Source organism: Hakea prostrata, chromosome 5 (genome assembly GCF_041222555.1).
Source record: "Hakea prostrata isolate BN-2017 chromosome 5, UWA_Hpros_2, whole genome shotgun sequence".
Lineage (NCBI taxonomy): Eukaryota > Viridiplantae > Streptophyta > Magnoliopsida > Proteales > Proteaceae > Hakea > Hakea prostrata.
The window spans coordinates 15,749,496-15,775,507 of record NC_142604.1 but is presented as its reverse complement, the minus strand read 5'-3'; the positions used below and the strand labels follow the sequence as shown (position 1 = coordinate 15,775,507).

Below are 26,012 nucleotides of genomic sequence, written 5' to 3'. Positions count from 1 at the left end.
TTTATGTGCATGGCTAAAAGGTGTTGCTTCAAAACAGTTTGGATGGGGGTAGACAGGTGTATAATCTCCTAGTCTTTCTCCAACTTTTCCTTTTCTTTTGAGGGGTTGAATGGAAAATATATATTTTTTGGCTAAAAAAAGAATGGAAAATATATTAATCAAAAAGGTGCAAAGGATAATATATCAAGAAGTTGAGGTGGGGAGAAGAAATAGTGGAAGGCCCCAGTTATTTCTTTTATAGCTCTTTTTGTATTAAAACAGTGATAGGATCTACTTTCTACCTTTAACCAATATGACTTTGCACCTATAATCTCAATTCTCTTTTGATTGATGTTTCATTTTTGTTCAGAATGCACGCAGATCATATCTTGCCTTTCTTTATGTCCAGGAGATTAATTCAATTTTATTTTTCAGGTCACGCCATGGAGTGATTTTTGAGGCAGTTGGATCCCTCCTATCCTTGCTCCGTGCAGGGGAGCGAGAAGCATACCGCCAGTTCTTCAATGATGCCATGTTGGTGGTTGAAGGTATGCACTGGCATGCTACTCTGGATATTCTTCTAAGTATGCCTAAAGAAAAAGAAAGAAATTCAAGTTAAGCAAGGCCTAAGTTTTCTAAAGGATAGTGTTTTGCGTCTTTCAAGGACCACAAGAGCTGCTTGCTTGCAGTTTTTTACATTACTCACCACTTCATCAGACAATCTTTGTTCTATGTGCCTCATCTCGGATGGTTTTTCAGATATCATGCAGTCCGAACCACCTTAACATTACTAATTATCAGAAAAATGGTTTCTATTCAGCGCACTTTCTTTTTTTCTCACTCTCTCTCTCCTCTCTATTTGTGGATGGCTGGTAAAAGTAAAACAGAATAAAATAAAATAAAAATCACTGGTTCCTAGGTTGTGGCTCATCTAGGATATGACCAAATGTTGGATAATTTGGACCTGTTCTTCGGTGAGATATATGTTCATGAAGGCCACAAAGTTGCTTTGTTTAACATAGACACAACATTCTTGCCTTTTATTTTTTATTTTTTGGGCATTCTGATTAATCCTCAAATTCCGATCCAAAGTCCAAACCTTAATTTGATCTTTCTTGTATACAGACCTTTTATACATTGCACTGGCCTATTCTGAAAAACTGGGCACCACAGCTTCTAGTAGAGTGTCTTTGAAGTGTTTCTATGAGTCCTTTAGAGGAATTTCCGGAGTTCCATTTCTCTTAAGTGACCTTCCTGCTTGTTGCAAAGCTGCGGATGGCCCTGGTATCATGATTGACCTGACAGATAAATCAAGGTGGCAGTCTTTTGCAACATGGACAGTCAAGCTTCTCAGCAAATGCCTAACTGACGGAACTCTTTATGTGGAAGGGCTCATCAGTGCATCATTTGTTTCTGCTGCATGTCATCTTCTATGTTATGGGGATGATGCTTTGCATATGGTGGGTGGTATCCTGAGTAGTAACAACTGCTGTTTCTTCTTCCTAGTTTCTTCATCTCTAGTGAGGCCAATTTTATTCATATATAAAATTATATATATTTTCTGAAATTTACACGCTGTGCAAGGCATGTTTCGACTTTGCACGTATCACAACGTTGGTTTTGGATGCTGAAGTTGTTCCTAGTGAGAAGTTTATTCGGTCAATATCCTCCATACTAGCTGAAGATGAAAGTGAGTTTCCAGCATTCAGGTACATATTCTTTCACTTGAGATATTTCTTTCACTGCTGCTAGGATCTCTTTTTATTATGCATTGGGTGTTGTGCTTTTTAGGTTTAACTGGGTACACAAGTGGAAATACTTGAGATATCTTTTTCTATGCATGTCTATGTGGTCGCTATGCCTCTGAGCCTAGTCAATGATCTAGTGGGCTAGGTGTCAAGGATTGATATCAGGCAGCAAATCACAACGCTAATATAAGAGACGCTATAGAGCTATGTAAGAGAAATGCTAGATACGCTTTAATATGCATGGAAATGTTTATGGTGCATAGAGGGTGAGTTCATTAACCATTGCACACCTTAAACAAACACCACATAATCGATTTAAAGGAAAATAGTCTGATTCAGTTCTGGATTTGCATCAATTTGACTAATCGTGAGGATGACACCAAGGTGTACATGACACTTGAAATGGAAGGGGTGCTGATTTTACGTGGAGGGCTGAACCTTGGTTTCAATCCATTTGCCTACAGGTTTTGGAGAGATCAACCCTCAGATGAAATATGTAGCTATCTTTGAAGTGAGGAGACCAAGAGACTTTCTATGGATGCTACTGTTGTCACCCCTTTTTTGGAAAGATCTGCTATTTTCTTTACTAAGGGGGTCATCAGAAACAAAGAGCAAGAGTTGTGAAGGTTGAAGGAGATGAAGGAAAAAGGAGGAGAGAGAATACCATGGGACAAGAGTGCATCCCACTTGATAATATGTGATTCCCCCCAAATCACAGCTAGCTACCTAGGAAGGTAGAAGGTGAATCAGAAAGTAAAAGGAAAAAGATAAAGGGAAAAAAAATGCTGTTTATATATAAAACAGGACTCTAATTCCCCTATTACATAAACTAGCACAGTAAGTCTGACTATCCTTGTGTTAAGCAAACAAGGTGTGAGCAGCTTGGCTCTATTGGTTACTTGAGTTTTGCATTGCCTTCATGAACTGGGCAGACAGGTCCCACTGTCCTCGGAGATTGCAAAAACTGTCAAGGATTTCTGTAACTTGTAGGCCGACCTGAATTAAGTGGTGAAGCAAATACTAGAGGTATCTCCATATAAACTTACTCAAGATCAATGTTAAGGAATACATTTTTGACATCAAATCGTTGAAAATTTCACCCCTGGTTTGTGACACAAGATGGTAAAGCCTTGACAGAGTTCATCTTGGTAATGGGAAGAAAGCTCTTTTAGTAATCAATCCCATAGGTTTGTGTGAAGCCCTTGGCCTCTAGACGTCTTGTATCTTTCTCTGGTTCCACTTGCTGCATACTTGACTGTGAGCAGAATTTGCACGCTACTAGTTTCTCCCCTTCAGGATGAGGGACAACTTCCCAGGCACCATTCTTCTTTAACTGTCTGCATTTCCTCTAGCATGGTGATGTTGTCAAAAGGCTGAATCCTAAGCTGGCCAAATACCCTGGGGTATTTTGGTCATTTTCCCAGCCCTTTTGGGGCTCAAAAGGGGTTTGGTTGGAACCCCCTCAATCCAAGGGCCATGGACCTATCTAAATTTATTTATTTATTTTATTTGGATTAGTATCTTGTGAGTTATGACGGGGTCCTAGTATACATAGGACTCTGAGTTAGAGTTCAATTTTCAAGTTGGACTTCTCAGAGCTCGTAACTTGATTTCTTCAAAATGTCTTATGTAAGAGTCAAATTAGGGTTTCTTTTAAGAGTCCTTTTGTTATTAATTAGTTGAGTCCTTTTTTTTTAAGGGGAATCCTTTACGGATAAGGTTCCCCAATTTGAGTCTTGGTCAAATTGCTTAGGTAATGAGGCTATAAATAGCCCATTGGGCCCATTGAGTTAGTAATGAAATCAGTCTTGAGTTCTTGAATAAAATCTGAGAATTGAATGAAGGGTAAGTCGTGGGTTCCTAGGAGGATCCACGGCTGAGTGTGATCTAATTCTGCAATTTGCGTCAAGTTTTTCCTTCTTCAAGCTTCGGCAGCAACCTAACTCAAGCCACTAGAGCAGGTCAAGTCTCCCTCTGAGGTAAGTTCATTCCAGCCTCTCTCTTTCCCACCTAAGCCCTTGCGCAACTCTCCCATCCACCCCTAGTTTTTCTCCCATGTCAGCAGCTTTTCACCCCTTCCCCTTCTCTTTCCCTCTTCTTTGTCTTTCTTGATCTTGCATCAGTTTAAGAAAAGAAGAAAAGAAAGAAAGAAAAGAAGAAAGAAAAGAAAGAAAGAAGGAAGAAATATCAAGAAAGAGAAGAAAAGATTCAAGATTCTCTCAAGAATTCAAGAATCATTCCCAAGAACCAACCACAAACTTTTCCCGCCCCTTTTCCTAACCGCAAGCATACCCTATGCATCCTTACCTTATCCCATGCCATTTGAATCTCTCCCAATTGTGAGACTGAAACTTTGGTTCCCAAAATTCATCCCCTTTTGGGTTTGATAAAACCCTAGCCTTCCCTATAATGTAGTACTGTATTTGATTGATCAAAACAATAGCCAAATAGGACCTTTCAAGGGAATCAATTTCAGATTTGATAGACTTAAGATGAAACAGAATTCAGATGTGAAAGAGGCTGAAACTTGAGTGGTATTATAACGATAATAGCATAACAATACGGGCTGAATAGTTCTTCAAAACAGGGGCAGAACTATGATGAAGAAATTGAAAGGACAATATGAAGGAATTGAAAATAACAATGTAACACCCGGGCTTCACACCGCAAGGTGGATCGATTGGATCGAACACCAACCTACCTTGATCAAACACAAGGATTTTCCATAGAGAAGGAATGCTAACAAAGCAATTTGATTTCAATTCATGAGTTGTGTGTCTTCATCTCTTACATAAGTCTCTTTATATAGCATTCTAAAGAGACATAAACATTAATGGTAACATTCAATCACTAGCTAACACCACCTACGTATTAATAACTCAACTACTACCTAACTCTTGACAAAGGAAAGTCAAGTTTCGGTTCTGGTCCTCCTCCCTAGTGAAACAGCAAGTTAAGCGGCTGCTCCTTCTCCGGTCTGCATCAAGTTTCAGTTCTGCGGCTGCGTCTCTGTCTCCCAGATCTTATTCTCCTTCATCCTCTTGCTGGGCTCTGCCATTCAGAAGTAGAAGCTTTCATCGTCTTCATCTTCTCGGTCGCCCGTGAAACAGCAGAGACAAAGCGTCAGATCTCGGCAATCGTACTCTGTTCCCGTCCTCTCTTCTGCCTCCATCTGTACATCTCTCCTCCTCCTCCTCTTTGCTTTTGCTGCGTTGAGTGACTCTGGAGGCGGAGAGACATAGGTCGCCGCCTGTGTCTCTCTGCCCTCTTACCTTCCCGCTTTCTGATTCTCGTTCCTCTCTCTCCTTTTCTCATTTTCTCAATCTCATCTACTACCTGTTTCTATGCTGGTTCTCATCTCCTCTACATCTTGATTCTTCTCTCTCCCTCTGCTTCTTCTTCTCCTCTCGATCTCATCTCCTCCCTGTTTCCTACCATTGCTTCCATCTTCTCCCCTCTCTGCTCTACCATCTCCTCTGTCCGAAAAAAAAAATAATTTGAGATTGGCTGTTTCAGGGTTCCATTTCTATTTCGTTCCCAGTTATGGTATCTTCTCCTTCCTCTTCTCTTCTTCTCTCTCCCCTTTCTATTTCTGGTTTCAGCTTGCTCGTTGGGGGTTCTTGTCCTTAATGGCTCTTTTGGTGGGGAAACCCTAAGGGCCACTATAGCTATTTTCTCCTAATCGAGCTCATTCTCAATCCAGAAGTTTCTCCTCCCTATGCTTCTCCTTCTCTGGCCCTCTCTCCTTCCTGTATCATGGTTTCATTCTGTTCGTTGAGGGTACTAGCCTTTGCTGGTCTCTCTAGCTTTGGGGGAAGCCTTGAGAGCCATCATTTTGTACTCTCCGAACTTCTCCAACCCTGATATATTCTCTTCTTATCTGCTCTCTTGTGTCGATTTCAACCATTTTCTCCCTTTGCTTTTCCTTCTCTTCCCTTCCTGTTTCTGGGATTTGCTCCAATTTGTCGAGGGTTTAGCCATTGATGGATTCTCTGGCTTTGGGGGAAAGCCATGAGAGCTCTCGTTTTTGAACTCTCAAACTATTTTGGAGTCTAATCTATTTTTCGCTCTTTCTCTTTCTTGTGTTGCTACCTACCCTTGCAAATGTGTTGCTACTGCTGGATCCATGCACATATGGCTATACTCTTGTGCTATGTATCAAGTTGCTATTGTTATTGCCCATATATTGTTGCTTGGCTCATTGTCTCGCCCTTGAGCCTCTTTGCTTGTATATCTTTGCTTTAATGTTGCTAGTTGCTTGGCCATTGCCTCTTAGGTTGCTTGTTAGCTGAGGCTCTATTCTCGCTCTGTCAAGCTTGCTTGTCGCATGTGCTATTGTATTTTCTTCTTTTGGTAATGAATTATTTAATCATCCAAAAAAAAAAAGAAAAGGAAAACTCATTTGACAATGAGTTCTTTTATTTTCAAAGCACAACCCCTTTTATTAACTTTTTAAGAACTAGATTTGGGCTTAGGTCTAGACCATGGAGATCAAAATATGTTGGCTAACTTTAACCAGTTAAATAGTGCTAGCCCATGAAAGCCATGGGCTGATTTGGTGATAGCTTTAGGCCTTTGATGGGCCTAACCCAATGGGCTTCTTCTTTCTTAAATATGTCTTCAATTCTGCATCAACTCTCCCCGGCTTGAAAACATTCGTCTATGACGAATGAATGAATGACATGTAACGTTCATACAAATCGGGATCGATTTTCTTGAAATCGTTAGCATAAATCTAAGTACTATCATGTCGTGGACGATTCTTCTATTTGACAAGGAGAACAATGGTATCCAGTGCCACGACGAGTAATGGCGGATTTGGATGATAGCTTTAGGCCTTTGATGGGCTTGACCCAATGGGTTTTTTTTTCTTAAATATGTCTTCAATTCAACATCACCCTAATTCTTTCCTTAATCCTTACTGAAAATATTAGCCCATCCCTTCTCCAGCTTCCATATCAAAGTCCCCAGCCATCCCCACCTCATCCCAAAGTGTTAATGTAACCTAGAGGTGTGTGGGGGGGGGGGGGGAATAGGTTACCTCTAGTGGCGACGAATTACAAATTTACAATTTAACTGACAAATTGAAATTCAACTTGGGAAAATTTTGCAAACGTTACAACAAAAGGAATTTTATAGTGGTTCGACTTAACAAGTCTACGTCCACTCCTCTCTTGGTCTCAAGAGAGATTTTCACTAGTGAGCTCGTTCAGTAAAATAGGTAGAGGATCAAACCCTTACAATCTTTGTTTGGTCTTAGGGCAAAAACACATTTTACAATCTTTGTTCTAATAGGGCAAGAGCACCCTCTACAATCTTTGTTTGTCCTACAGCAAGAGCACCCTTACAAATTCTAATTCACCTAGACTAGAATTGAAAATAGCAAGTGCAAGATTGGTAAAATATTACCTAACAAGGGGTGTGACATTTTACCCTTTGTGTGTGTGTGTGATGCAAATGGAGTGGATGCACAATGTAAATGAGTTGCAAAACAAAAGACCTTCCCAAAAGCCTTCAATCACCTCAACGTAGCTCCAATGATCTTGCTTTTCTTCATTGGAATATGCTTCAAGGGTTGAGTGATAGTGAGAGGTAAGAACGCAAATGAGATTGAGAATTTGAGAGCTTGAGAGTGTATGGTGAGTGTATTCAATGTACAAGATAGAGGCTCTCAAATGAGGGTAGTTGGGTTTATAAAAAGGGCATTCAAGTGCCTTAGCCCAAGTCCTAACAACTAGAATTTATAGTCACATTTTACCTGAAACCGTGTGCTATTTGGGGAAACAATGCATCGTTTGGGAAAATATAGCTGTTGGGGTTTAAATGGTACAAATGATATGCCATTTGGGCTGGATGGTGCGCTGTTTGGCCAGATGGATTGATCCGTTAAGCCATTGTGATGCAACTTTATTTACAAAGCGCACTAGTCCAAAACGGTGCACTGTTCCAAGGAGACGGTGCTCCGTTGGGACAATAAGTGGATTTATTGGGGTTTTTTGTCTTCCTAACCAACCCTATGTCCTGGAACACTCTCCTAACATGTCCTAGGTTAATCTAATGACATGATGCTCATGATTTCATTAATTAAGTGCAAATACAAGTTTATATGTGCATGAGAGGTGTCCTAGGCCCTAAGTATACTACATCTATTGTCTTGAGCTTGATTTGAGCTTCATCTTCACTCTTACTCTTCTTGTGCTTTAGTCTTCATGCTCACTTGACTTAGTCTTCCTGTCCATCTTGACTGGGCCATTGCTTAGGACTTTGATCCTCTGTCATGAGTTGGGCTTGGTCCATTACTCTTGGCTTGAACTAGGCATATACAAATCAATATAAACATTAGTACCTTGTGTCTGTTATCATCAAAATTAATAGAGGCTGATGTGGCATTTCCCCAACACAAAGTATTGTGGGTATCCCTAAACCCTTAAGTTCCCAAAATCTATCCCATCTTTCTGATTGTTAAAACCCTAAGCCCTTCCCTAATCTTTCCCATAACCAAGATGCACAATTCTTCAGCCTATCCTAGGTTTTTGTAACCTAAACTTAGCCATAATTCCTCTCCAAAACCATCCCATAGGAAAACCCATAATTTTCCAAGCATCCCATAACCTAAAATTTCCCCTTTCTTTATCCAAAACAAACCCATCAATAAAACCCTAACCTTTTGATAACCCATATTTCCCCTTTCTTTATCCTAAACAAACCCATCAATAAAACCCTAACCTTTTGATAACCCATTTATTTGCTGGTTCTAGTTAACAGAAAATCCTCCTGAAGAACCCTAGGTTAAATCACATGGCGGCTGCCGCTTTGGATCAGTATGGCCTCCTTCCAGTGGGATGGACTCAAAAGACAATGATTAAAAGAATACATAATTGTTAGGGGTTAAAGATTCAAACCAAGGAAACACTTTTTGCCCTTTGGAATGGCATTTTGTCTTGGTGTCCAAACACAAGTGTCTTTTTTTTTTGTGGGGGGGGGGGGGGGGGGAAGATTTGAGGAGTTACTGAAATTGGCTGATGTAACCAGGGTTGGCAAACATAGGGCACCTCAGATTTTTGAGCCCCAAAACGGACCCTAAAAGGTGCAAAAGGGTCCATTTGAGTCCATGATAATTTTCGGATCCAACATCTACTTTTTGTTTTTCGATTGGATAAGTGGTTAGAGTCTTAGTTAGAGAAGGGATTTCCCTAGTTATACACCACTTTCTACCAGGAGTTTAGACCTACTTCTTGTTTTGAGTTTGAATCCTTGGTTAACAAGTTACCAAAGAGTCGTTGTTCAAGTAGGAATCCTAGCTGGAGTCCACTTTTCAAGTAGGATTCCTTTTGGAAGTTGGTTGCTTATTTTGCAAATTGTATTTGTTTAGGCATTCTAACCTAAGAGTCTTTTTCTAGTTTAGAAAGTTAAGTCTTGTTGTAATAGTGAATTTTAATCCAATCTGGGTTCTCTAAGTTGAGTCCAAGTTGATTTTCTGTTTTTTGAGTCCTAGTTTAATTTTCCTTCAATGTAAGGCTATAAATAGAGCCACCCCCTCATGTAACAAAACAGTTTATGATTGATTGAATGAAAACAGAATTTAAGGAAGACTATGGACGTTGTGGGATCCTAGAAAGAAGCCCACTGCCTTAGTGTTTGAGTTTCTGCAATTTTTCTGCAACGCCCAGCTTGCATCTTCCCCTTCATCAGCTTGGGGCAGCATAGAGGCATTCACATTGTAGCAACCAGCACGTGTCCCTTCACCCCAACCAAGTCAGTGCATTCCCTGCGCCCCTACCCTACCCTAATCCCTCCCAAACCCTTGCACAACACTCCTTCCCCTCCCCCTCTTCCTTGCAGCATCACAGTCCACTCCTTCTTCTTAAAACCTTCCATACCCTAGCCCCCTTCACCTAAAACCCCTTCATTGAGATCGCATTCCTCTCCTTCCATCATCAATAGACCTCCATCTCAATTAGTTTAGAATTTTCTGCACTTCGTCTTCAACTTATAGAAAAGCTAATCTTAGTTTCACTAAAACTCTCATAACTACCAAACCCCTCAACTAAACCCTAAACCTTTTTAGGAGTACCTTCCCCCAGACCTTCTCTACCTCCCTTCAAACCCTAACCCTAACCAAGAGTCCTCAGCCAAGTAGGAAACCTAGTTTGAACCCTGGCCTTAAGGACTTAGTTCTGAAATTACAGAACTATAAAACAGAATTAATCCTCTCAAGTTTCAGCCTTAATACAGCCTGGCCAAACCCTATCTTCCCCTCCAAAACCATTCCCCTCTTGACAAGGTTTGGAATTTAAATAAGCTCATCCTCAGGTCACATTAGGTCAAGTACAGCTGCTGTCAACATTAGAAACTTAAGTACAGAACTTTCAAAACCTAACTCAGCTAAGAACTCTAAGCTGCAGGGTAATTCGGAATTGACCTGGCTGCTGTTCATTGAGAATTGACGAAGATCATACCTGAAAAACTGAGGTTTAGTCCTAATTGTAGTGCTTGTTACATCAGTGACCATCAGTGTACTTTGTGCCAGTATCACTGGATCTGACCTGTGACGTGAACTGATTTAATCGTGGCATGGAAGAGCTAAAAGCAATAAAACTTTGAATTTATTGTGAAGAATTTAAGCCCAAGTAGGAGCAGAGATGAGTATAACTATCAATAGAAGTATTGAACTATTGAAAAACATTATGACTTACAGTCCAAGAAGGACCCCACTAGTCAAAATGAATAATGGACTAAAAGAGCAATCACTTCTAATATTAGTAGGGGGATTACAGGATCGAGTATGTTTAGTGTATTTCATACACATCATAATTCAACTGATCCAAACTGCAAAGTTTCTCCAGAGAAAGAAAAACTAGGCATTAACTGTCAAAAGATGTCCTAGACGATGCCATTGGGTCAGATGAGTAAGAGCAGGGTCCAAACTGAGGGAATTAGCTGAAATGGAGAAGAGATGGTAGTGGAAGGAGAATCTAAGTTGGTAAGCCATCATGGACCTAACATAACAATCGTTGAGCTTGTCAACAGATCCTGAAACAAGCAATGAATGGGAAAGAATGTGAACAGAACAGTTAAATTCCACAGTCAGGAGTCAGGATAAATAGAAAGTAAACTGGCACACAATCTAGGGATGTGGAGAACAGACACAGGAGAAATACTGGGGGTTGCATGTAACCCTTTACTGGAGATAGACCCGTCAGCAATGCGCACCTTGTCCCCGACCAGGACAAGGGTACAGAAGACCTCAGAGCTACTGGTCATAATATCATGATCCACAACACTGGAATTGAGAAGCCGCAAGGGACTAGAAGCAGAAGAAACATGGAAATACCCAACTGAATAAGATTACAGATGGGCCAAAGAAGGAAGGATGCCTTCTGTAGTTCTGTGTTATCATGAGCTGGAAGGCAGCCAGTTGATCTGCAGAGAAGGGTGCAGCAGTAAAAGCACTGTTATGAGTCTTGGAAGATGAGCCTAGTAATCAATGGTGCTTTGTGCATGGTGGCTGGTGCAGTTGGAGTTGCAAGAAGAATTGAACATGCAGGAATAGAAGGCATCTTTACAGGGTGGAAATGTTATTCAGATTGAATCATATTATGGGCCTGAAGCAGAGTGGGAAAGTGTTATGGACCAGAATTAAGAATTCATAAATGCCTTCCAACTTGTGTTCCTTTTGAAAGGTTCCCACTTCATCCTAGCAAACCATAGGATGATACCAATCCAATTGTTGCAAGTGAATATGCAAAACAGAGCAATATACAGTGAGAAAATTAATTCTTAGTTGTGCACAGGCTTTCTGTTGGATTTTACAGGGTTGGACATTGTTATCAGCCTGTGAAATTTTGTTGGATTTCCTTGGCTGAGTTGAGCATGACAAAGCTAGGACTGATGAAAGGCTCCACATAATTGAGCAGGAATGACATTTAAAGGGTGTCATTAGCGAGCAAGGTGCAAGCAGCCATAGGATCCATATGCCTGGGTGTATGAACTGGAATAAGACCTGTGAAATTGTTGCCATGGATGGTAAGAAGGTAGGCAAGTGACCAGGTGAGGTAATTTTGTCCATCCAACTTGATAGGACCTGGTTGAAGCAACCAAGAATGGCCATGGGTACGAGGATGACCCCAGTATACAACTGCCACTGCCTCTAGAGGAGTTATCACCGCTGGTTCCCTCAGACCTGTGGTCATTGAATCAGGTATAAACACAGAAGGGGCTCATCGGAAACAAGGAGATAATGGTGGAACATCTCAGGAGAACATGACTGGAAATTGCGGCAACGGAAAACATTGTGATAGGGTGCAGCAGACAGAAGAATCTCTTCACAAGGTATAAATGAAAAAAAATTGATTGAGATGGTTTGAGTGAAGATGATATGGGTGCATCACTAGCATAGTTATAAGCTCTTTATCTTGGAATGAGCTCAGTTTCATTACAATCTTTAGTCACTTATTCACCCAGATTAAGTGCTAAGTATTAAGTATTAAGTATGTCTCTGTTGTTCAGATTCTTGTCACATTATTCTACCCTTTCTTATATTGCCGGTTTCCTTAATTTTTTTAGTTGTTATTTGCTGTTATTCCTTATCTGAACGCTAATCACCAATCTAGTCCAGCTTGAGTGCATCTCCCACCTGATTGTTGGGGCCATCACCTGAGTCCTTACCAATCAGTGCTCCAATGAGGAGAGATGGTGCAAGACTGCAATTGGAAGTTGTTTGAAGAAGGGAAGGGCGAAATGACTCTGGTTGAAGTAACAGGAGAAGTCTGCTCATGATTTAATGTAGAAAACGACAGTGAGTGGAGTTGCAGAACTAATTTGGGTAGCTAACCCCAAGTAAATGAAGTATTTAGGATCAGGTTTTGTTGAATTCTATGTCCTCCTGTTATTTGGTCATCCTTGATAGATTTATAGGTTAGATGATTGTAATTGTCTAATGGGCCACGAATTTTACCTGAAAGATTTAGTTATTGGTGTCTGTTGTCTGGTGGGTTCCTCCATGCTCTGGTTTTTCTGTAGTCTGCAAGTACTTGCAAAAAGTATTTTAATTGAGCTTGTATCTCTTTCCATTTTCTTTCCCTCTGTCACTAATGGGCTAAAACTGCAGAAGCACGGTTTACGATTCCTCCATGGGCACTTGCCTTCATGCTCTGCACTCTAGTTGTTCAGATGATGTTGTTGAGTTCACAGCTGGAGATATAATCAGTGTTTTCCCTAAATCAATAGAGAGCACAGACAGCCCTGAACTCAAGGTTAGTGGCACCTTTTTTGTATATTAGACAATCCTGTATTCAAATGTGGCACATTTCTATCTGCTCCTATGTAGTTTATACAAGTTGATTCCCTGTAAAGGTTTGGTTGCTTTCATTTTTGCAGGTTGCAATGTGCAGTGCATATATGAGGGTAGCTAAAACCTGCCCCCCTCATATTTGGAGGCCAGAAACCCTAATCAACATGCTCTGCTTTGCAGAACCTTGCTTGGCTTTAATAGATTGCATACAAGTAGCCATATGTATACTTGGTCCTGATCGAGTTGGTGGAGTGGTTAATAATGGTGTAGGGATCCCAAGTGGAGGAATTGAGAGTTTACAGGTTGGAGAGAAGAGGCCGGCTAAGGGCCCAGAAAATTTTAAGATTAAGTGCCAAAAAACAGATGAGGGAAGGCTGGTTAGCAATGCTAATGTTATGATGTCGGTTGAGCCTACTTCTACACTTACATGTGAAGGACATGAAGAGTTTGCAGATTTTATGCATGGATTACTTCTTTCATATGTTAATCTACTAAAACCTAACAGCAGTAAAACTAACTGTTTGAGACCTGAAATTGCAATAACAAGTCTTAGCATGCTATGCCTTGCCTTTTGCAACTTCCCGCACACCAGTCTTTCACTTCTCATTTTTCAGCAAATATTTGCTTGGATTCCTTGGATAGTTAAGCAGGTTTGTACGTATTCATTAAAAGCTTGTCATTTTTTTCTCTTTTTGTGGGTAAAAATAGACTGAGTATGTTAATGTTCTCAGTTTCTATTTCTTGGTGATGAAGAGTATGTTTCACTTCTATTTTTCATTAAGTTGGTAATTGCTTCTTGCAGACAATGGAGAGAAGTTTGGTTACATTTGATTTATCCATTTATTTGAAAGCAGTCCACAGCATAATGCTTTGGCAGAGTAAGATTATACCGTCATTTTTTTCCTAGGTGACATGAAGTTTTTGGGATGCAGTTGACAACTTATCTTCCAGCAATCCCCAGTCCCTTTTTCTTTGAAATTTCAAAAAATGAAAAATAAATACTTAAATTTGTTTCCAAAAAAAAAGAAATTACATTTGAGAAACCCCCCCCTCTCATTTTTATGATTGTCAAATGAGAGTTTCTCAAGATTAGACTCTTAATCAGTTACTTTACAATGAGAGTTTCTCAAGATTAGACTCTTAATCAGTTACAGGGTTACAATAGGAAAACTTGTTTTGGATCTTACGATGATGATGATATATTAATGCAATAACAGTGGTGGTGAAAATGCTTATAATGAATTGCTTACTGGTTTAGATATATCGTATTTGAGCTTGTTAATTTGCATTCTATGCAGTATCTGACATCCCTTCTTTTTAAAAATTTCTTTTGTTATAGGTTCCTTCCCTGAGAGCAAGCTTTTCAAAAATACAGGAGTTGATGTGGATTTTACAGATGTACTGAAGCTTCCATGGACTCATTCTCATGCTGTTGGACAAGAGCATCACATTCGGAAGGCAAAGTGTCTTTCTATTCAAGTTCTTTCCAAGATTGGAATTAGAATAAAGTGTGAAAGAGATCTTGAGGTCTTGGATTTGGCTCTCCAAGATGAAGTTGAAGAGGTTAGAGCTGAAGCTGTTATTTCTATGCCAATGATTATCATCTGGTCTGGTTTTGGCCTCTTGGCTGATATCTTCAGAAGGCTAGAGTAAGTCAATCATTATAACATACAATCCTTAATCAAAGATACATCATACAAGATTAAATCAGGAAGAAATACTGGAAAAATCTGTTAATAATATGATGCATCCTTACAAAGGTAATTTCATGTCTTAGATGGAAAGTTGTACTAAAATTTATTATGGCTTCGCCCAGTGATAGTATTATTGAATTCCATTTCTATTTGCCACGCAGACATTAGTAATTGAAGTTCCAAAACTTCAGAATTAACCTGAAAGCATGCAAATGCATCATTGGAAAGGGTAGAAATGGATTACTGTCAAAAGCAAATCATAGTCTTCTGCTTCTATGTAGATTTTCTTGACCTTTCTGTTTTATTTTTCTTTAAATTTACCTCGAGGGTTTGAGCAGGCATTTAGTTAAGGCTTAAGAGAAACATTAAAGAACATTAAAGTTGATACAGTAGTTAATGATTTCTTGTATTGAACTCAAGGATCTTACGTCTTATACAGTACTTTAAAAAAGTTGAAGTCTACATCTAACACCAATCTCTCACCTAACTTTGACAATGGATCTCCTAGCTAACTGATGTAAAGTTGTAAACCCAATTTTAGGGTTAGGGTTTCTTGGAAGAAATTAAGGGTTGCCTAGAATCTTCCTGCAACTAAATCTAAAATTCTTTGGGATGATTCAAAATTTCTAGATAACCTATGGGGTGGTTTGGATGTGAAAGGAGAAGAGATATATTGTCTAACTTGGGTTGGGGGAGGTTTGGGATGTTTGTAGATCCTAAAGAATTTATGGAAGGAATCTAGAAAAGGGGAAAATTAGGGTTTTATCAAAACCCTAATGTGGGATGGTTTACTTGGTTATAGGATAACCAAAATTAATGTCGGATGTAAGGTGTGTTAAGGATTCCTAAGAAGCCTGTGGTTGGGTATGGGAGGGATTAGGGATGATGAAAAAGGGTAAAGAGGAGGGAAGATTTCTTTGTAAATTCTTGGGCAATCTTTCTTGATCTTTCGTTTTCTTTCTTTCATTTCTTCTTTCTTTTGTCTCTTTTCTTTCTTTCTTTTTTTCCTTTTCTTTCTGGTTTTCGGATCTGCCACAAGACTTAGAGAGGGAAAGAAAGGGGGCTGAGAGAGAAAAGACAAGGAATGGGGGAGCTGCAGGGTAGGCGAGGGGTGGGGAAGGGGCTTGGGTGTGTTGCAGGGGGTAGGGGATCTAGGGTGCTGGCAGGGGTGCAGTAGAGGGGATTAGGGGCTGCGATGCAGGGAGGGGTTTTCCTAGGTGCGCAAGTGAGAGAAAGAGGTGGGGAAGGGGCTGGGGTGCTTGGTACTTGGTTTGCTGCTGTTGAAGGTGGAGGCTGCTGGTTCGTGAAGTTTAAATGCTGCAATTGAATTCAAAGAGCTGAAAATCCGCTCTGGCCCTCCCAAAGAGAATCACAACCTGTTTCCCACAAGTAATCTTCAATCTTTATTGAATGTTGACTAAAGTTTACAGCCATAGACTGGCTTATTTATAGCCTTACATAAAAAGGAAAGAACTTCACTCGAACTGGGAGACTCTATTTGGACTCAACTAAAACTTAGAAACCAACTTAACTAGGGTTTCCTTTATAACTTAAGATACCCTGTTTACAACTAAATAACAACCTCATAAACTAAGCTAACTCTTCTTGAAATAAAATACTAACTTATTTATAAGAGTCCTACTTTAAAGAAAGACTCCTAAGGACTCAAGAACTCAACTAACAAATCAAACTAAGACTTCTAAACTAATCTGGACTCTGAAAATTAAATTAAAATTCTGAAATTAAATTCCAGCAGATAATTAGGGCTGAAATTGACCAAAATACCCCTCTTTGAGGATTCGGCCAGCTCTAGGTAAGCCACTTTGGAGTTGCCTGGAGGCGCCCACTCTAGGGTTTCGGTTAGGGGCGGACCCTTGTTCACATCACTAACTTACAATGAACGCTTCCTTGTTGACAATTAAGGTAGAGAGTATTTGGTGTGGGTTCTGAGCCACGGGTCATGGGTCATGTATTGTGGGGCCATCCATTAGCACTCCCTCTCAAGTTGGTGCATGGAAAACTTATATGCGCAACATGAAGGCAATAGGATGAACTAAGTCACACCCTAGGTGTAAACATGAGCCCATTGATTTTCACTATTGACTGAACGTATGCATATAAAGCCTTCTTCAAGCTTCTACTCAATGAAATGGCGATCCAGCACAATATGTTAACTCGACCATGTTGAACTGGATTATGGGTGGTTTCATAGCAGCCTTGTTATCACAGTATAGTCTCATAGGGTCTCATATATTTTATTTAATCTGAGTAGTTCACATATTCCTTGTGCCATGGCTTGGTATTCAATTTCCCCACTTTATCTGTTTACAACTGAACATTTCTTGCTCAGCATGTGACCAAATTTCCCCCGGAAAAAAAATACAATAATAGGTAGAATGCTGATCATATATGCACGCTGCCTAGTCAGCATCACTGAATGATTCTAGCTTCAAGCTGCTGTTGTCAGATAATAGGAGACTTTTCTGGGAGAGGACTTTAAATATTGAAGGATCTGGTATACAGCTTCAAAGTGTGGAGTCTTTGGGTCTTGAAGAAATCTGGTAACAATTCCAATAACATAGGCAATATCTGATCTAATATGGGCTGGTAGGTGTATCTCTTCCTATAAGACGCTGATACCTTATCAACCAGGTCATCTTTTGTGCAATTGAAATGATGATCTACCCCAGTATGTGAATGAGTAGGCTTGCATCCTAGCATACCTGTTTCTTTGAGAAGGCCTAAGACATACTGTTTTTGGGAAATGAAAATGACTTTTGTAGAGTGGGAAACTTAATCCCTAAGAAGTAGCTGACTTGTCCAAGATCTTTAGTTTCAAATTCTGATGTCAATGGAACCTTCAGTAAGGATATTTCTGCTTCATCATTGCTTATTATGACTATGTCATCTAGGCAAACAATAAGGAAAGTGATTTTCTTTTCCTTGTTTTGATAGAGGATAGTCGGCTTGACAATGACTATACCCAAACTTCATCGGAACCTTTTGGAAATGTCCAAACAAGGCCTGAGGGCACTTCTTGAGGGTATGAAGATGATTTGGGAGTCTACATACTTACCAGCAGTGATAGCTGGACTGCAACCAGGTGGGCTGTCATGGTTTCTTCCAATTCCCCATTTAGGGTGGCATTAAGCATCTATTTGCTGAAGGTTCCATCCAAGGTTTCCTGAATAAGATAGGATTCCTCGAAAAATTTCATTTTGCACAGGAGCAATGGTATCTTGGTAATCAATATCGTAAGTCTATGTAAATCCTTTGGCCACCAATCTGGCCTTAGTACTGTTCAATACCACCATCTGCCTTTTGTTTGATGGTAAAGACCCAATTGCATCTTACTAGGGTTATACACTGTAGGGTGGCATTGGTAGGTAGCATTTTGGTGGTCAGTGGTTATCGTTGTCCAACATTTATTAACACATGTTCAGTCAACCTTACTAAACCAAGAGGTTGAAACCTTGGTGGTGGTGGTGGCAGACCCACTCACTGAAAAATTAAAATCCCCAGAGATATTGTGATGTTAAAATGGATTGACCCCCTGGCCAAATCCTGGAGTGGACCTCAAAGGTCCCTCCAAACTAGCTGGCCAAACCCCTATGGAGGGTATTTTGGGCATTTTCAGCCCTATTTAGTTGCTGGAAATTAATTCCAGAAATTCAGTTTTAATTTAAGAGTCCAAATTTGTTGAGAAGTCTTAATTTGAGTTAGTAGTAAGAGTCCTTAGTCTAGCACATGTCAGTTAGAGCTCTAGTTAAATAGAATTTAGCATGTGCTAGTTAGACTTTTAAGTTACTTAAGAGTTTTATTTCTGCATGTGTCAATTAGGGTCCGTGAGATCTTTTAATTTTTATTTCAATGGTTGTCATTATGGTGGTGTGATTCTAATCTATAAAGGAATCCCACTTAAGAGTTAAGGTCTTTTAGTGGGTTATAAATAAGAGCCTACTCTTTCTTTGTAAGTTAAGTCTGATCATGCAAATAAGAAAATCTGAGTTTGGAGGACCGTGGTTTCTATTTGAGAGGGCCATGGCGGATTTAGAGAAAAACTTTCTTCTTCAATGATCAACAATTCTTGTCTAGCATTCTTCTTCAACAACTACAGCAACTTCTTCCAATTCCAGAAGCCATAAACAAAAGTACAGCACCCAAGAGTCCCTTGCCTACCTTGTGATCCAACTAAGGACCCTCCCCCCATGGTTATCAAAGTGGCAAAGCGACCAAAACGATTGGGGCTCCGTCTTGGCGATTAAGCGACTAAGCGGCGCTTAGGCGGCAATAAAGCAACTAAAGCGGTTTAGTCAATATTTTTAATATAATTACTTTTTAATACAAATACTTTTTATAATAAACTAAAGTACTAAACAAACATTCAACAATCACATTCATAAAAATAAAAATAAAAAAAAATTCAAAAATCACAATTATGAAAAATTATCCAAAAAGAGAATAAAAACATAACTTCATCTCATCAAGCATCATAGATTCGTAACAATAATTATGTAGTATTTACTATATCAGTAATCAATGTGAAAAATGAAAATGAAAGAAAAGTAATACGTACTATGCCAATAATCATTGAATATGGCTCATGCTTCACATTATGTTGTCGACAGGCACTTTGGGCCTCGATTCCGAAATGGCTCACATATTTAAATTTATATACGGCATTGTAGAATAAATTATGATTAAAAAAAAAAAATGCACAAATTACAAAATGTAAAAAAAGCGGCTACTTTAGCATCTAGGCGGCAATATGGCGCAAAAGGCGGTAAAGCGGTAGTATCTAAGCAAAAAAGTGGCAATAAATCAGCCAGTTAGTTGAGCGGTTACAATTTAAGCGGTTCAAAAACCGCTTTGCCGCCTAGGCGGCCGCTTTGATAACCATGCCTCCCCCTCCTTCCCTCTTTCTTGCGCAAGCTTCGCCAACCCCTCCCACACCCCAGCAGCAGTCAAGAAACCCTCCCCCACCCCTGCGCAGGACCCTAAAACCCTTCCCCATTGCTGTTGCCTCTGGACAGCAACATTCCCAGCCCCCCATGATACCCTAGGTCCTTTCCCCCACCCCTGCGATACCGCTTGGCAGCACCCTGCCCTCCCTATACCCTGAGGCACCTCTCCCCCTTCTCTTTCTTTCTTCGGCCCTCCCTCTCTGTCTCTTATCTCTTGTGGCAGAAATAAAAAAGCAGCAAAAAGAAAGAAGAAAAGAAATGAAGGAAAGAAAGAAGAAAAGAAAGAACGAAAAGAAGGAAAGATTCATGATTGCCAACCATAGGTTTCCTTTACCCTTCCCATCCTCCCTAGTATTATTTTGATATCCTACTACAGCCTTGTGTGCTAGGATAATGCCATTGTAAATTGGCGCAACAGGTCAGAGGGAGTGCTGGGAGCATCCCAAATTTGTAAAATCTGGGACTTTGGATAACGGCATATACTGGTTGGGCTCTTCTACCTAATAGCTTAAGCTTAAAGGGTGGGCACTTCACCTAGTGTTGGATTTTACTAGGAGTTCAATTAGAGTTTGTATTCATGTAGAATTTAATTCCTTGTACTAGTGTACTTTCCACTTAATTATAAATAGAGGGCTTGAGATCATTGATCCATAAGCCATTCACCATAATTGTTTCTTTTAACATGGCATCAGAGCCTAAATTCGATTAGGATTTTTTTCTTCTTCTCTCCTTTTTTTTTTCTTCTCTCTTTCAAACCCATCGCAAACCATCGCAATTGGGTCACCATCGTTCTTTAGTTACTACCGCTGCACTATCTTTTCTGTTGCAAACCTTGAAGACCAGAAAAAAAAAAAAAAAGAAGAAGAATAGAAGAAGAACCACGCTCCATATTACCGCCGCCGCTGCTTCCTGTTGCCACCGCTGCTACTAATGCCACTGCTGCTAATGCCTGCTGCTTCCAGTTACCACCGCTGCTGAGGTACTGCCGCTGCTTCCTGTGCAATCGACAGAAAAAAAGGAGTCAAAAGAGCAGACGCAAAGACCCTGCTACTACTGCTGCTGCTTCCTGCGCCTAACAGTGAGTTTACCTCTGATTTTTCTCTCAATTTCTGGTGTTTAAGTCTCAGTTTCGTTGCTGAAGTCCCTGCGATAGATCGCGATTGAATCGTTGTAGAGTTTCTGTGTTTGTGGTGCTTCATCTATCGATTGAACTTACCGTCGATTTGTCGAATTAAAATGAGGGGTTTATTTTGTAAATTTGAATTCTCTCAATGACCTATTAGTAAATTAGCATAACTGCAGGGACTTATGTGTAATTTGCAAATTTTAGGGGCCTTATTGTCATTTTCCAAAATCCCAGGGACTTATTTGTAATTTCTAGTTTCTTAGGGTCATATTTGTAATTTTTTAAAATTAAAAAAAGAAAAAAAAAGGGGGGGGGGTATTTATAACCTTTTTTAGGTGGTTTGGCTATTGCATTCTGCGACATTTCAGTTACTTTGAAGGGGTGAAGACTGAAGAACTGCAGACAATTCTTTCAACATGGCAACCACCAATGATATTGCTGCTCCCACTGGATCCAAGTATTTTCCCACTCTTCATCCTCTTTCGGTAAGATTTGATGGCACCACTATCAAACGTACTACCGCGGGTGTTTTAAAGGATAAATGAATATCAAATGACTCTCTTATTATGTCATTCCTTTTGAATTCCTGCATCCAAATATTGCCCTGGGTTACCTATTACTTAATGCTGCAGTCCAAATCTGGAAGGCTACTACTGAAACCTATGGACAGTTGGGGAATGATGTACAAGTTTATGAGCTATGAAAGAAGCTTCATGAGACTACCCAAAAGGAACTGACTGTGGCCCAATATTATGCTGAGTTGCGCTCTCTTTGGCAGGAGTTGGATCATTATGGGGATTATCACCCCACTAATCCAGATGATGTGACTACTTATAGGAAGCACATTGATAAGATTCGGGTATATGACTTCTTGGCAGGTTTGAATGTGGAGTATGATCAGATCAGAGTGCAATTATTAAGTCGTTCTCCCTTTCCTACACTAGAATAGTCACTTGAGCACAGTCACAAACCATATCATACCAAGGCCAATTGTTGGAAACTCCATGGGAAGCCTGCCGATTTTGAGCAAAAAAGAGGAAAATCGAAAGCTCATATTATTATTTCTGAGACAATTTCCACAACACCCTCTGCAGATGTTGGTCTTTCACAGGAGGAGTTAGCTACTCTGCGACATATTCTGCAATCTTCTACTGCCGGTACAGCCTCTACCATTGCTTCCTCAACTAACCAAACCAACTCCTACCTTGCTACTTCAGGTAAAACTTTTACAAGCTTCCAAGTTTCTTCAATTTCTACTCCTTGGATTATTGATACAGGAGCCACAGATCATATGACAGGTTTATTCTCTTTTTTGTTTTTACAATATTCTCCAACTTCTGGAAATGATAAAGTTCGAATTGCTGATGGCTCCTATTCTTCCATTGATGGAAAAGGGACCATTCAACATTCTACATCCCTTTCTTTGTCTAAAGTTTTACATGTTCCCTCTTTCTCTACTAACTTGCTCTCTATCAGTAGTCTTACACATGACTTGAATTGTAAAGTGACATTTTTCCCATCTTACTGTGTCTTCCAGGATCTGGTCACGGGGAAGGAAATTGGACGTGGTAAACTAGACAATAGACTTTATTTGCTCGAGCCGATTAAAGGATCTACTTCTGCTCTGACTACATCTTATAATCAGGTCCATTCGGTAATATCAGACCTTCATCAGTGGCACCGTAGGCTAGGTCACCCCCCTCTAGGAACTCTTAAGAAAAAATTTTCTGATTTAGTTTCTTCTTGTAATGAGGATGATTTTTTTTGTGAAGCCTGCATTTTTGCTAAGCAGACTCTTTCTACTTATTTACCTTCTCTTCATAATAGAAAAACTATTCCTTTCATGTTAATTCATACTGATGTGTGGGGTCCCTGTCGACGTGTGTCTATTACTGGCCATAGGTACTTTGTTACTTTTATTGATTGTCACTCTCGTTCTACATGGATTTATCTTTTAAAACAAAAAAATGAGGTTTTTCGATGTTTTCGTGATTTTCATAATATGATTAAAACTCAGTTCAATGCCATTGTAAAGATCCTTCACAGTGACAATGGCACAGAATATGTTGATGGTGAATTTCAGAGATATCTTTCTGGACTCGGCATAATACACTAGACCAATTGCGTTGATACGGCTGCCCAAAATGGGGTTGCTGAAAGGAAGAATCGGCATCTCTTAGAGATAGCCCGTTTCATTATGATTGCGATGAATGTACCTGACCAATATTGGAGTGATGCTATACTCACTGCTTCTTACCTTATGAATATGATGCTCAGTAGGATACTTGGTTTTAAATGTCCTAATGAGATTCTTCAGGGAGCCTCTTCTTTTGTTATTCCCCTAAAGGTTTTTGGATGCGTGTGTTATGCCAGAATCATAGCCCACCAGAGTAAACTGGCTCCCCGCGGCCTACGTTGCATATTTTTGGGGGTAATTCTCTACTCAAAAGGATACAAATGTTATCATCCTCCTTTCAGGAAAACCATTGTATCCATGGATGTAATTTTTAATGAGTCTTGCCCTTACTATACACCTTTTAGGGGGAGAGTCTTAGAGGAGAGGTGTTCTTTCCGATTCTAGATCTTCCTATTACACACCAACACAACTTAAGAGTCCCAGAAGAGTTTCCTGACCAGGGGGAGACTTTCGCCAGTATAACTGAGGACTCTAATCCCCCCCCCTTCGTTTTCTGAACCATGTGAAGAACCTTGCTAGGGGGATACCATTCCTGTGAGACACACTGTTGGGGTCTTTCAAAACCAGATTGACCAGAATAAGGAGGTGCAGACTTATCAGAGGAAGAATTACAACCGGCTAAAGCAGATGGAGAAAGGTGATACGTTACCACTTCAGTCTCCTGCTCCAGAATCAGATTCTACTATTCCCTTTAAGGTTTCTTCTTCTGATCCCTATTGTTGTTAGAAAAGGGGTCAGATCTTGTACTCAACATCCTATAGCTAAATATGTTTTTTTTAACTCTTTGTCTGACTCCTACCGTGCTTTTATATCTTTTCTGTCATCTGTATCTGTTCCTAAAAGTTGGCAGGAAGCCTATGCTGATAAGAGATGGAAGGCAGCTATGGTAGAGGAAATGCAGGCAATGAAGAAAAATGACACTTGGGAGCTGGCTACACTTCCTCTAGGAAAAAAACCAGTGGGTTGCAAATGGGTATTTGTGCTTAAACAAAAAATTGATGGATCAGTTATCAAGTTGAAAGCTAGACTAGTTGCAAAGGGGTTTACTTAGACCTATGGGATTGATTATCAGGAGACCTTTGCCCCTGTTGCGAAACTAAACACTGTCAGAGTTCTGTTGTCTGTAGCTGTGAACAATGACTGGAACTTGCACCAATCAGACGTAAAGAATGCCTTCTTACAGGGGAGTTAGCGAAGAAAGTCTATTTGGAAATCCCATATGGTTTCTTCGATGACAATACTGCAGGGAAAGTTTTCCGGTTGAAGAGGTCAATTTATGGGTTAAAATAGTCTCCTAGATGCTGGTTTGGACGTCTCCTGAAGGCAATGACTTCTATTGGGTACAAACAAAGCAATGCTGATCATACTCTATTTGTCAAGAAGTCAGGTACTAACATCACACTTCTCATTGTCTATGTAGACGATATTGTCATCACAGGGAATAATGGTGAAGAAATTCAAAAGTTGAAGGACTTTCTTGGCAGAGAGTTTGAAATTAAAGATCTAGGGAAGTTACAGTATTTCTTAGGGATTGAGGTGGCTCGATCAAAGAAAGGTATATTCCTATCCCAAAGAAAGTATGTCCTAGATTTATTATTAGAAGTGGGAATATTGGGGTGTAAAGCAGTTAATACCCCTATTGATACCAAATGTTGGTAAGGAAGCTTATTTACTTGTCCAACACCAGGCCAGACATCGCTTATGCTGTAGGGATAGTGAGCCAATTCATGCATGATCCATATTTAGCTCATATGAAGGCTGTTACCAGAATACTACAGTATTTGAAGGGAACTCCTAGAAAATGAATACTTTTGTCACCCACTGATAATCTAAAAGTAGAAGCATATACTGATGCAGACTGGGCTGGATCTGGATCTCCAGATAGGAAGTCAATTTCAGGTTCCTGTACCTTTGTTGGAGGTAATCTAGTTACTTGGAGAAGTAAGAAACAGAATGTGGTAGCTTTATCCAGTACCGAAGCTGAATATAAAGCTATGGTTCGTGGAGTTTGTGAGCTACTATGGTTGAAAGGCTTGCTGCAAGATATTGGAGTCCAAGTTCCAAACCCTATATTGTGACAACAAGGCTGCTATTAGTATTGCTAATAATCTGGTGCAACATGATCGAACTAAGCACATTGAAATTGATAGGTTTTTTGTTAAAGGAAAGTTGGAACAAAGGCTTATCTGCATGCCTTTTGTAAGATCTGGAGACCAAGTAGCAGATGTTTTCACTAAGGGTTTGAAAGAAAGAGATTTCCTTCCTATTGTAGACAAGTTGGGCATGATTAATATCTATGCCTCAACTTGAGGGGGAGTGTTGGATTCTACTAGGAGTTAAATTAGAGTTTGTATTCATGTAGATTTCGATTCCTTGTAATAGTGTACTTTCCACTTAATTATAAATAGAGGGCTTGAGATCATTGATCCATAAGCCATTCACCACAATCTTTTCTTTCAACACCTAGGAACGTACCAGCTTGTCTAAGGCTCATCACCACCTAGACGTAAACTGACCAAAATGCTATCTATGGTCTGGCTAGAAATGAAGCTAAGAAAGTTGTGAGAAAAGCAAGGGAGAAAAAGCTGGAGTTTTGTATAATAAGTTGGGCACGAAGGAAGGGGAAAAATCTATTTATAAGAATGGATAGAAACAATAGAGATCTAGACCATGTTAGATGTATTAAAAGTGAAGATGGTAAAATACTAGTACGTGATGAGGACATCAAGAAGAAATGGGAAACCTATTTCTCTGGTCTACTAAATGAACATACTTCAGGTATTTATGATTTGGACTAATGCACCACATTAGCCATGGCACCAATTTTTGAAGAATATATATGGAAAATTTCGATGTCTGAAGTAAAAGGAGCTCTAAGGAGGATGAAAATAGGCAAGACACGAGGTCCCGAGAAATCCTAATAGAAGTATGGAAGAACTTAAGAACCTATTGGCTAGCTTGGCTGACCAAGTTGTGTAACAAGATTATGAACACAAGGAAAATGCCAGATG

At 39.9% G+C, this 26,012-nt stretch overlaps 1 protein-coding gene across 1 annotated transcript in view; it reads left to right on the top strand.

Annotated features, from left to right (window-relative positions):
• Nucleotides 1-26,012, top strand: part of ATR (Ataxia telangiectasia-mutated and RAD3-like protein) — a 43,453-nt gene that overhangs the window by 2,424 nt on the left and 15,017 nt on the right. Inside the window, exons 3-9 of the mRNA XM_089154946.1 lie at nt 415-527; nt 1,105-1,439; nt 1,564-1,688; nt 12,838-12,982; nt 13,107-13,670; nt 13,823-13,898; nt 14,360-14,669. Coding sequence (XP_089011072.1) covers nt 415-527; nt 1,105-1,439; nt 1,564-1,688; nt 12,838-12,982; nt 13,107-13,670; nt 13,823-13,898; nt 14,360-14,669 — 1,668 coding nt within the window. The remainder of the gene's footprint in view (nt 1-414; nt 528-1,104; nt 1,440-1,563; nt 1,689-12,837; nt 12,983-13,106; nt 13,671-13,822; nt 13,899-14,359; nt 14,670-26,012) is intronic.